This window comes from Polyodon spathula, chromosome 23 (genome assembly GCF_017654505.1).
Source record: "Polyodon spathula isolate WHYD16114869_AA chromosome 23, ASM1765450v1, whole genome shotgun sequence".
Classification (NCBI taxonomy): domain Eukaryota; kingdom Metazoa; phylum Chordata; class Actinopteri; order Acipenseriformes; family Polyodontidae; genus Polyodon; species Polyodon spathula.
Window position 1 is genome coordinate 26726959 of NC_054556.1, and position 12083 is coordinate 26739041.

The 12083-nt window shown below is 44.5% G+C and overlaps 1 protein-coding gene across 2 annotated transcripts; it reads right to left on the reverse strand.

Moving 5' to 3' along the window:
- Positions 1-1393: 1393 nt before the first annotated feature.
- LOC121298206 (TBC1 domain family member 20-like) lies at positions 1394-10181 on the reverse strand. 2 transcript variants are annotated; one of them, XM_041225166.1, is made up of 8 exons: positions 9966-10181; positions 7567-7752; positions 6564-6644; positions 6015-6201; positions 5249-5350; positions 4678-4819; positions 4004-4188; positions 1394-3363 (listed from the first exon to the last, which is right to left on the reverse strand). In XM_041225166.1, the coding sequence occupies exons 1-8, from the start codon at positions 10027-10029 to the stop codon at positions 3108-3110; spliced, it is 1203 nt and encodes a 400-aa protein (XP_041081100.1). In that variant the 5' UTR covers positions 10030-10181; the 3' UTR covers positions 1394-3107. The 2 variants fall into 2 exon arrangements, with proteins under 2 accessions (XP_041081100.1, XP_041081101.1); XM_041225167.1 differs by lacking the exon at positions 9966-10181 and adding an exon at positions 8019-9049.
- Positions 10182-12083: the final 1902 nt, after the last annotated feature.

Below are 12083 nucleotides of genomic sequence, written 5' to 3' on the forward strand. Positions count from 1 at the left end.
GTTGTAGGTTCAGTTGCATCCTTTACTCAGCAGCTCACTCTGATCACAGCAAACTGGGGGGTAAAAGGCGCAGTGCACGAAGCTGCAGCTCCTGGGGAGTTGTGTTTTCAGGGCAGGGCTGTGTTCTGTGCAGTGTTTTAATGACTGTCTCTGCTTTATTCCAGGGTCATGGGGATACCTCGGGAGGGTGTGGCTGCAGATTCAATGTGGCACGCTGTCACCCCAACTGCCAGAACTGCCACTGAGCATCAGCCTCTCCTTCTTATTGACCCTAATCCATTACAAATAGAAATGCACTAAAGAACTTGAGATTGATCACGGTTCTGTCTCTTTCAGTCTTTTTTTATATATGCAGTGTGTGTTCTGTCACTAAACTGAGATCACAGCAACAATAATACCCAGCACGCGAGGTCATTACCCCTCCGGCTTCTGGCAGTAATGATCTTTGGTCAGATCGGTCCATAATCTCCCATTTATTCTGGATGTGGAGGGTATTATTAAAACTCTATCTCAACAAAGATAAGAACCATGCATTTTAGTGTTTGTGTTCTTCCACTGGGGGAAAGTAGTACCTTAAAAAGCAGTTCTTGTCTTGCCCTTTTTTTCTCCTTGCGGTTGCATAGGGATATCGCTGCCAGCTTGTGCTCACGAGGTCTGAGGCAGGTTACAAAGCATTACAGATCGCTTTGTAGTCAATCAGTTTGCAAGTCTTTCTGAGTGGCATGCATATTTGTTAATGTGAAGAAATGTTAGATTAAAATAGATTTGATTAATGCAAAGATCTTTTCATGTGCAGCATGTTATAAAAAGAGCATTACTGTTTATCAGGTGGCGTAATGTGTTTTCTTTCCAACATATATCAAATAAAATAATACTAAGGGGTGCACTTTGAAATGCTCGTTGCTTTTTGTAATCTCAGGTGGAAAGCCTGGGCACACACGCACTGTACATGTGCCAGATGAGGTGATCAGCATGTAACCTTTGTAATAAAACACTGCATGTGAGGGGTGTGACTTACATTAGTGTATAAGAGGCTACATGTAACCAAAATGCCTTTTTACTCCTAATAATTAATAAAACAATTCCCAAGACTACCTGAACACACATTTTCTCAGCAAATTTTAATGTAAGCAACAACAGGAACTGGGCCACCCCAGAGCACCACCCCAAATCAAAACACTTCAGCCTCGAACTGGCAGCCACTCCTTTCCAGTCTCTACTGTTACAGCAGCTGGCATAACAGGCTGTGTTATGCATACAGTAGTTTCAACTTCAGCCTCAGATACATTACACAAGCAGTAGTCTAAGGGACTAAAGCAAACTTTCCGAAGTGTATTCTTTTTCTCATGGGTCACAGAGACAACCCCGCCCAGTTATTTGAACGTTTATTGAAGTGGTTTAATGTTTTAACTTTTTATTTCATGGATTAAATCAGCATGATAAGACAACAGATACAATGTACATGAACAAAATCAGTCATACAGTGCCTTGTATGGAATAAAAAGATTCTGTTTGTGCAATGCAGTGTTTCAGGAAAGGGTTTTTTTTTTCTTCTTTTTAAAGTCCTAGCAGCTGAAAGCTGCACGAATTCATTTGAACAGTCCGTGCTCTTGTTACCATAAGCCAGCTTTTACACAGCAGCAGATTCCAGGAATGAAAGTAAAAAGGGTTTGCCTGCTTCCGTAGGAAAGGTCATCAGGAGTGCCAGTGGAGGACAGAGGGCAGGCGAAGGTGCAAATGGACATGCTGAAGTGGAAACAACCCTCCGAATGCAATCGGCTTAACTTTTAGCCAAACCAGGCTGACCTATGTAGATACCATTAACATGCCTGACAGCAGCATCAGTCTGCAGCTGGGAGCGCGAAGGGGCACGAAGTAGAAAACGCTGAGATTAGATGTTCCAAACCATCCAGACACCGCTGAGAGGATTCCTGCAGTAGGAACTCTTCTAATTTCCATTTTTACAAAACATTCTAGAACCCAGTCGAATTCATTCGCATTCATGACACTGTTAAAGATATTCCACATACATACTTCTGTACATCCATGATGCAAAACCTTTAACTTGTTACACATTAACTTGGGCAAGATCTGTACTCCGGCACGCGTGTCTGCCTTACTTTAGATTGATTTAAATAAGGTTAATTATCCACTTGTATACAAGTCATATTAGAAATGATTGTAGTTTGGAGATTGCAGTGTTCAAAGCTTCAAACTATTTCACTAGTGCAGACCTTTCTAGGGGTCTGAGAATGCCCAGCAGACAGTTACTGCAGTGCACTGTATGAAAGTGATCGTGGCACAGCAGTACACCCGTCACAGGTACACTTTTGGAGTATATCCCTCCTGCATGCTTAACAGTTTTATGCAGGGGGGACTCCAACAGTCAGCTGCTACACAGCACAAGCTCTCCTTCTTTATTGTGAGACTACAGGAATGAGCAGCCACAGCACAGCCTCCTGCACGAGCCCAGGAATAGCAGTGACAGTTACTCTGGTAAAGCTGTGCATCCGGGTGAACGGCCTGTTCAGAGTGGATGAAGTATAGGAAAAGCTTCCAAGGAAACTGGACCTCCAGGGTAATGGAGAAATATATAATTTGGGCTTCTAATTGAAATGTTAGAGGTATGCACTGTTGTCAAATTACAATCAGTTAGCACTCTGATAAAGCCCTATATAATTTCCATATTTTAAATCTACAGTGTATAAATACCTCATGTATGGTCATTATATGTATGTTTACATATTATGCAAGTGGGGGAGGGGTAAAAAAAAAAAAAAAAATCATAATACTAGTTCTAAAGATTTTTTTTGGTCTGTAAAAAGTTGATGCACGTCTCTTTCTGCTTAAAGGGGTTCCTGGAGTAAAAGTCTTCAACGCAAATTGAAATGTGTTAATGCTGCTTAAAACACGAGGAGAAGAAATCCGAGCCTCTGGAAACGGCAAAGGAAATGAAAGGCAGTTCCAGACATTGTTGCTGCAACAGAAAACGATTCACTGTCCTTTCAAATGAAGGACAAACACAGTCTTCCCAAAGCCATTCTGGGACATTTTTTTAAAGGGACTACACAAAAAAAAAAAAAAAACACAAAACCATATTCCTCCAGTTAAGGGAAAAGCTGCAGGTCGATCTTGGGAGCCCACTGGAGTGCGGTGTTGACCACTGCCAGCGCAGCAGCACCCAGGGCTACTGTGAGCCCCATCACTGCCAGCTTCACAAAGCCACTGCTGCTTGGTCTGGCCAGCACAACCTTGCTCTCCGCCTCCTTGGCAGGCTGCTCCTTGAAGCGCCGTCTGAGCACTATGTCCGGACGCTGCTGTGCAGAGACCAGCTCAAAGTCCTTGAATGTTGAAAAAGCCGTCCTGCGTAGGGAACAAACATCACGAAGAAGCATGAAATCTCTGTGTTATAGCCTGGACAGAATACCTGCTGCAAGTAGAGATAGGTGAACCCAGGAGAAAACCAAGTCAACACATCAAGTGTTAGGCTACAACGACTGGAGATGGCTATGAAATCCGTGTTTAACCATTTCACTTTTTTTTTTATTTAAATGTTCTTGGTAATTCTTGGAAAGTACATTTCTGAAAAGCAAGCTGAATAATATCACAGTTTGAAGTTAACCCTTTTAAAACAATGCCACGTCTTGTCAACGTCCCCGGAACTAGATGCTTTTTTATGCTGCAATGTAAGCGTGACCCAGACTGGTAACATTTACATACATATTCTACTCAAACTGCAATTATGAAGCAAGCTGTTTTATAATGCCATTCTGCAATCTATTTAATTTTTTTGCATCAAATGTAAAAAACTGGAAAGTTTCCACAAGGGGTCTTAAAAGTTCACAGTTTGATGTTAGCCAAGTGTTACTGAATTGTAACCACTGTTAACAGCATTCAGGTCAGAAATCGATGTTAGCCTTAGTGTTTGTAATAGCACTTGTACACACACACACACACACAAAGTATTATGGTTTAACCCATCTATTCTTCCCTAGGGAGGTACCTCTGACTCTGCTGCTGCGCGGCCTCACGGGCCAGCTCCGAGGGGGGGAACTGGACGAAGAGGTCTCCGGCTCGGCTGATGAGGGTCTCGTAAGGCAGGTCCTGTGGGATCTGGGACAGGAGGTGGTGCACAGAGGCCATGTCACAGTCACACTCCAGGACCTCCGACTCCCTGTACAGCACGATCTGCACACATTGAAATAAACACACAAACACGCTGCAATCCTGCATTAAAAACACAAACCAGCACATTCACAACGGTAATGGCAGCCGCTCACTGTGACCATCAGAGAGCCATGTTTGAGCTGCAAGTCTTCTAACCCGTCTATGTAAATTGGTTGTTAACTGTTTAAACCATCATGCAGGTTTTTAGTGAAAAAGCAGATTCGGTATTTTAGATTTTACTTCATTTTGTTTTATGTAGATTTTGTCACCCAGTGTTTGATTACAGCGCGTCAAGATATTACAAACGATAAAGCTTTCTGAGACACGTGAAACTTAGTACAAGGTCCACACAGAACAGGGGACACTAAGCCGTTCAGGTTTGTATTTCCGTTCGCCGTTTAAACATTTCGCCCTCCGCAGCCTCAGTTTCTATCCAGCTGATTCACAGGACACATTCGAATGCATCTTTCGGCCGAGCGCCTGCCAGCCTCCTGCAACGAGCATACTTACCACAGCCGCAAAGTAGATTGGCATCAAGGGGTGACAGGCCAAGAAGAAATCGTACAACCGGACCACGTGTCTGAAGTCTGACAGAACATGGCCAAACCACGTGATGAGCCAGCTGAGAGCAAAGATGGTGCCTACCTCCGCCCTGGAGAAAAACAAACGAGCATTGTTACCTGCTGAGGAAACCGCAGCGCTACAGGGACATCAGCAGAGACAAAACACCAAGTCCGAATGGGCATCTCACACCGCTGCCCACCGTGTACACGACTGGTGGACATGAGGCAAGAACAGCTGAGCAGCCGTTCATTTTACAATTTCACTTTGCTGATTAAGGGTTCCATAATATCTCAAAGTACGGTTTAGTTTAACATATTATAACATGAAGCAAACATTGTGAACACAATCCTGAAATAAAATAAAAATAATACTGATAAGAACCAGTTTACAGAATATCTAGAAGTAAAGTATTATATTCAAACGTTTCACAAATCCTTCAGCTTAAACATCGTTTGTCTTTTCACTATGACGACATATGTTTGCGTTGCTGTTATGGAGAACACCACAATATTTGTACCTCTGCATGAAATCATGCACTTCTGGGTTCACCCTCTCTATGATGGGCATCAGATAGTTTAAAATGTGTTTGGTGTTGTCCATGGTAGGGTCCATAAAATCCCTAAAAGAAAAAGAGAGAGAGGTGGATACAGTGAACTGTGAATGCTGACAAGCAACTAATGACTCCTTTTACACTAGCAAATAGATGGCAGCTCATTAAATGTCTCCAGCAATATGCAGAGGAAGGGGTTATGAATATTGGCTTAGAAGTGTATCCAAGACTGCCAAGCACTGACGGAAATAATATTCATTCATCGAAAAGGAAGCACTAAACAAAACAAAGAAACGTTTTATAAGAAATGGTTCTCCCCTGGAGTTAAAAGGTTATGTAAAGCACCGTGATTCATTGTGCCCTGAGAATGCATTATACATGTCCACAGCAGATCTGTCACTGTGGCAGAGACTGAGAGGAGATTTTATTCCAGATAACCATTCAGAGATTCATTTTCTTTCATCCAGAGCCAATGCGAAGCTCCCTGTGGAATTCACAGTGAAGATCTGCAACTTTGCACAGCCAGGATGCAAACCGGCTCTGCCCTGACTGCATGACTCATCCTGCACACCCTGCAGCCGTGCTTTTAGCAAGGGAGCCACCCGGGGACCCCCTAGATCTCCATTTCCCATGTGTGTCTTTGGCACACCGCTGGAGACAGTTCTAATCGAAGGTTGGTATTGTAAACCCCTTTAAGAGGGATCAAAGCGAGCTGCTGAATCCCCCCTCGTACCTGAGATGATGTGTGGAGAGTTTCTCGACCAGCGCCGTGGCCAGCTTCTCTCCCACGACCAGCAGGAAGGTGACCACGATGTCGTGGTAGCCCTGGTAGTAGTGCAGCTGGGGGTTCCCAAGCAGGACCTGCAGGATGATATCAATGAGCTCCTCCTGCAACCCCTCCCTCTGCTCATCCGGCATCCCTGCGGAGCAACGCAAGAGAAGCCCTGAGTGGAGCTACGGGACCCAGGAACCACTCAGAACAGGCAGCGTTACCTACGGGTCGTTCCAGCCGGACCCAATTCTGGGGAGGAGTTTCCATCTCCGCTTGATGATGTGACATAACCCATATGGGACTGAGGAAAGGGTGCCGGGTAGGTGTGGTGTGTGTGAGTGTGCATGCAAACGAGGAGCACCGCAGGACAGCGCAGCCCCACTCGGTGAGAATGCCTCTCTGAAGTTTGCTCCACTTGAGAGCTCCTGCCCACGGAGCTAGTACCTGAAGCAATGGGAGCAGGTGCTCGTTCTGACTAGCAGTTACAGCGTGTGTATCTGTTAACCTCACCAGGTGGGAATCGCCGCAGAGACCGCCGCACATCCAGCAGCACCTGCTGGTAATCTTTGCTGTTTTCTCGCAGTGCCGCTCCTGACGAGAACAGAAACAAAAGAAAGAAACATTTCTCAATAAACACCTCTCGCTTTTAAACTCCTGTGTTACCAGGCAAGAGGTGGACAATGCAATGGACAAAATCATTAATAGGAGTTTAGTTTGCAGGACTCTGAAACTCCTTTTATAAGCGGATGGGCCTTTTAGAACTAGCCCAGAGCAAGTGAGGAGCCACGATGCCCAGCTGCGTCTAAACCTCCAGACATCACACCGAGAACAATGAGCTTGGAGGTGTAACCAAGGGGACAACCCCAGGTTAAACAAGCAAAGGAAAAACGAAATATGCCTGTCGCTTTACGCAAGCTAAGATTTTAAATCTCTTACTCTAGCTCTTTAATGAACAGTCTTTACCTCTGCTCTAAATGGAAAAGCTTAAATGTTACATTAAACCCTGCATAAGCAAGTCCACAAGGGATTCAGTGACAGCAGAATAAAATGATTTCTCACTCCAGTTAAATGAAGTATCCTTTGCAATGTCACATTTTAATTTGTTAAATGTGTTTCCTATTCTGCAAACCACAAAGTTATGTGTGGGTCAGAGATAAAATACTGGCTGACTACAGGATTGGAATTCACCTTAAACCTGTATGCCTTTGCCATCCATGCAACTAAACACGGGAATCATGCAGAGAACCTCTTCAGCTTTTAATTCTGGTTCTGGAGATATATTTTTTTTTCTCTTGCATTTGAGATTTTCCACTGGGGAACAGAAAAACGAGCATTTACTTTATTCAAATGCAGTTTGGCTTTGTCCTTTGTGCTCGTGTCGTGCAGTCAGGATACACTATATGTATTTTGTCTTCACGCTGCAAAAGCATTTTGTCGTTTGAAGCAGTTTCAGGTCCAGGGTTGATGGGATTAACTGCATGCAGTGCTTTGTGAGATTGGATACAGTAGCTACCTGGTTTGTCCAGCAGGTCATCGGTCTGGATGTTCAGCAGCTTGGGCCACACTTTACAGCGGATCTGGTCCGTCAGGAGCCCTCCCTCACTGATCGCCATGCGCCTCAGCGCCGCCACGTCCACGGGAGTCGCAGTCAGGGCTTGAGAAATCTCAGCCATCTTCCTCTTCCGTTTAGACTCATGATCTAAGAGAGGGGGAGAACTGTGTTCACAAAGGTACTGTACAGCCATTTAAAAAAAACACAAATAAAAATATGGCATGACTTTGCAGACTCCATTCTTTCTCCAGTATGAGGAAAATTAATTTTATCAACCATCTGAAGAAATTAAAAAGATTAGTACGAACTACACATTGATATTCAAGCAAATTGTACCTCGCGCACTTCTTCAGTGAAGGAACTATCGCTGTGTTTCTATACAAGCATGCGTTGTGCTGGCTTTTTAAACTCACCATGGACACGTTCCACTTTCTTCACTTAAGACAGGCAACCCTTTCATCCTGGCTTCACCCGCTGCTCTAGCTGTTTTTACTGCACCTCTTTCACAGCAATCAGTTCTTACTTTTCAGTTTGTTTGCGTGCATTTGGTTCCTCCCCAGTAAAGGTCCATAGTCCGAACAAACAGCTGTTTTCCGAATATAAAACCCACTAGAACCAGCATCTCAGAACCTCTCCAGCCCATCCACCATGATGAAATCTATGTACGTCTTTTGCAACACTCTGGATAAATGCTGCCGCTGCCCTTTTCAGCGACAATGAGGGAGCCAAGTTGGGATGGGGCTTTCCCCCCAACAGCTGAAAGCATCACCAAACCTGCAATAGCCTCCGGACTAGAGATCACAGAACTGTGTTAGACATTCATACAGGCGCAGTAGGTTTTTAAAGACTCAATATTATGTACAATACAAGCAGCCAGACATGAAACGACTGACAGCATGGGTTCAATGCATTTTACACATTGCCAGCTTCATGCAAAAATGATTGGAGGATCTAAGCGTTTCACCACGCAGTAGATTTGGGTTTTGAACAAATTAGTGCATCCAGTGGCAAGAACAAAAAGAGCAAATTACCTGTAGTGGAAAATGATTGTTTCTATTAATAGAAATAGAGACAGCCCTTTAAAATGCACACGACTGTGTTTCTTCCTATTTCTCAGCATGCATTTGAAGGCATTACAATGAAGCCCAGTAAACTCAGCTCCTCGCTAAGATCATTAACTCGCTCTCGCTCTCTCAATACGAGACCACAAGTCCAGCTCTCTTTCCAACTGTATAAGCAGCAACCTGGCTGCTGTTAAAATAGTCGGCAAGACAGGCTGTGGCTGCTGAACACAGCATGTGCTTTAACCAGAAGGGTTGTCAGCATGGTTACTTCATGTCATGCTTATAAAAACCCAGGACACCTTTCGCTACAGGTGCATGCTTGTCAGCTTAGTTTGGCAACAATCACAGCAAACACAGCGTTTGGAATCTGGGAATTTCTTAATCAAGTCAAGTGAAATATGCAGAATAGAACATCAAAGTGTTGTATATCTTTCCATGGGCAGCCTCCTCCCACAACACACAAACACAACAGCTCCGAAATAATACAACGGACTTCTTTTGAAAGCACTGCTATCAAACCGTCGACCTTTTGCATGGGAGGCAGCCCACTCTCCTGGATGAAGAAAACGATTCCCTAGCCTAGTGGGTCTCGATCGCTGCGTTGCAATATTCATTCCAAACTCTTGACAGAATCTGAGAAAAACGAAGCGAAATGGGTGATTAGATTATGAATGTGTTTCGAGCAGCTGCTTTAGTGTCGGTTAAAACCCTACTGGTAGGAACAGCCAGGCTGAAAACTAACCTCCTCACTTACAAACACATGCATTCAGTTTGCAATGTGTCAACAGGTAAGGCGCGCTGCATCAATACGGCCAAACTCGAGGTATTTCCATTCATTTTAATTGAACCGGCACGGCTGGGTGCATCTACATCGGATTACAAACGACCCTGGCGGTCGGGTACGCAGCTGCCGTGGCAAGAGCCGGGGTCAGCGGAAAGTGTTCGTAGCTCCTGACACTGAACTTTCACAGCGCTTCTTGCAAAAACAATCAAATGAGCATTTCAAAAGGATGTGAGACAGAGTGGCAGTAACAGCAGTACCGACACGTCACGCCACAAACCCTTTCTGAGTGATGGAGGATACCTTCATTACAACCTGCAACACTAATAATATAATTACGAGCTGTGTAGCTTCTGTATGCTGTTTCTGCGACGACCAATCCAGAAACTAGATGACACTACGTATCTGACAGCAATGCCACAGTCATTACTAACACGAATACCGCAATATTGCTGCTACTAACAGTAATAATAAGGCAATATCAATGTAAACACTGGCTATACGCAATCATTTACCTTGCTTCCCGATTCCGTTTAAACGAGGTGTAGCGCCGACGCTGTGTGATTTTTTTAAATACATTTTCTTGCCGCTCGGCTCATTTTCTGCTGCTGCTGTTATTAAAACTGACACGTGAAAACGCAAAGCGCTGCCCCGACGCGTCTCCTGTTCCTGTCAGTGTTTCTCCATCCTTCATCTTGCTCTCCCTTCCCTCCTCCAGGCCCAGCCATGCGTGAGCACGCCGCCGTACTGAGTCTCTCACGCACGCACGCACGCACGCACCACAACGTATAAGTTCTTATGGCAACACATCTAGTCTTGATATTAAAATACAATATACAGTTTTTGTTTGTTTTATATTAAATATATATTTTTGATGTCAACAAAACTTTCTTTAAAAGATTCAACGGAAAACAGATTTTTTTTTTTTTTTTTTTTTTTTCAAATCTCGTTGACTTCCATTCTCCAGAAGTGAATTTTGCTTGACTGGTATGCTAGCTAATCTGTGCATTGCAACCTATAGCTGTGCCCGTTCACTCGGTGCAGGGGGCAGCAGAATCTTCCAAACACTTCACACAGGGAAGAAAGACCTCTCAATGATAGTAGTGCTAACCGACACCATTATTAAGATACACATGCAAAGACAAATACACAAATACACAGACTCGCACACACACATGCACACACCCCTACACACACACACACGCACACAGTATAGTACAGTGCTCAGTACTATTTGCCTTCTCATATTTGTTAAATATCAATGAATTAATAGCACAGACGCACATCTACAGTACATATCTGGTATAATGGTTTAGTGTGATATATTTGCTATGGTTTATAGTGGTCGTGCTCGTGGCTTCCTCCTCATGTCCCTTGAACCCGAGGCCAGCACTGCAGAGGAACCTGGCTCTTTGAAATCCCCAGTGCAATGCGGAGACGGAGACAGAGAGACCATGTCCCAGTTACTTTACAAAGCTCCCGTCAGGCAGACTGACCTGCTTTGTGAAGCAGAACCCTTTCTCCACGGGCTGTGCTGTTTATCTGGGCTAATTCAGCAATGTGTATCTGTACTACAGCAGGGATGGAAATAAGACTCCCCTTGCATAGCAGCTTCACCCATTCCAGGTTTTACTATGAGCTTGACAAGGTAAAGGTAACAAGCGCTCCTGAACACAGCTGGGAATACATGCTGGCACACTGCCAAGCACAGCGCTCGTCCTTGAAAAGAGGATTTCTGTTTCTTATCATCTCACTCTGATAGGTCTTGGCATGCTTCCACATAAACTGGGTTATAGTTAATCTATCTATCTATCTATCTATCTATCTATCTATCTATCTATCTATCTGTCTATCTATCTATCTGTCTGTCTGTCTGTCTGTCTGTCTCTCTGTCTCTCTGTCTCTCTGTCCAGTATCTGTCCAGTATCTATCTATCTATCCATCTGTCTACTCTAAGCTGTAAGTGTGCTTTGCAATGTTTCCAGTAGCTATGCTTTACCGTGCCTTCACTGTGCTTTGTTACACTTTGCTCAGCTTTTACCGTGAGAATCTTTTAGATAGAGTATAGAAACTCTAACAATATGTAGCTCACACTTGTGTGTTGACGCTCACGTGTCACATGACTGATTACTTTGACATGCATTCTGGTGGTGATTGAAAAACAAGCAAATTCATGAATTACAAACTCGTAAGTATGTAAATACATAAATATAAATACAGTGTATATAAATCAGGTGTGTGTGTATATACACAGGTTATGTGCAAACCCGATTGATGTTGCCAGTGCGTGGCTGGAGGCTTGCACTCGGCGTTGCCACGGCAACACTCAGCGAGCACGGTGAGCAGGTCTTGCTGCTGCTCTCCTGTTGCTGCACTGGGAGGATGCAGCAGCGCCTCGCAGGCACAGGGGGCTGGCCGACTCGCTGGCTGAGACAGAGAGACAGACAGAGACAGAGAGAGACAGAGAGAGGCTGGCCGGGGCTTGCACAGTGAAGGGGGACAGGTCCGCACACCATCCGGGGACGACTGTCTGTCTGTCCGGGAGCGTGTGGCAGGCTTGCTGACTGCAGACCCTTCGGGTAAGGGCGTGCGCATATATATACACACACACACACACACACACATGTATTTAT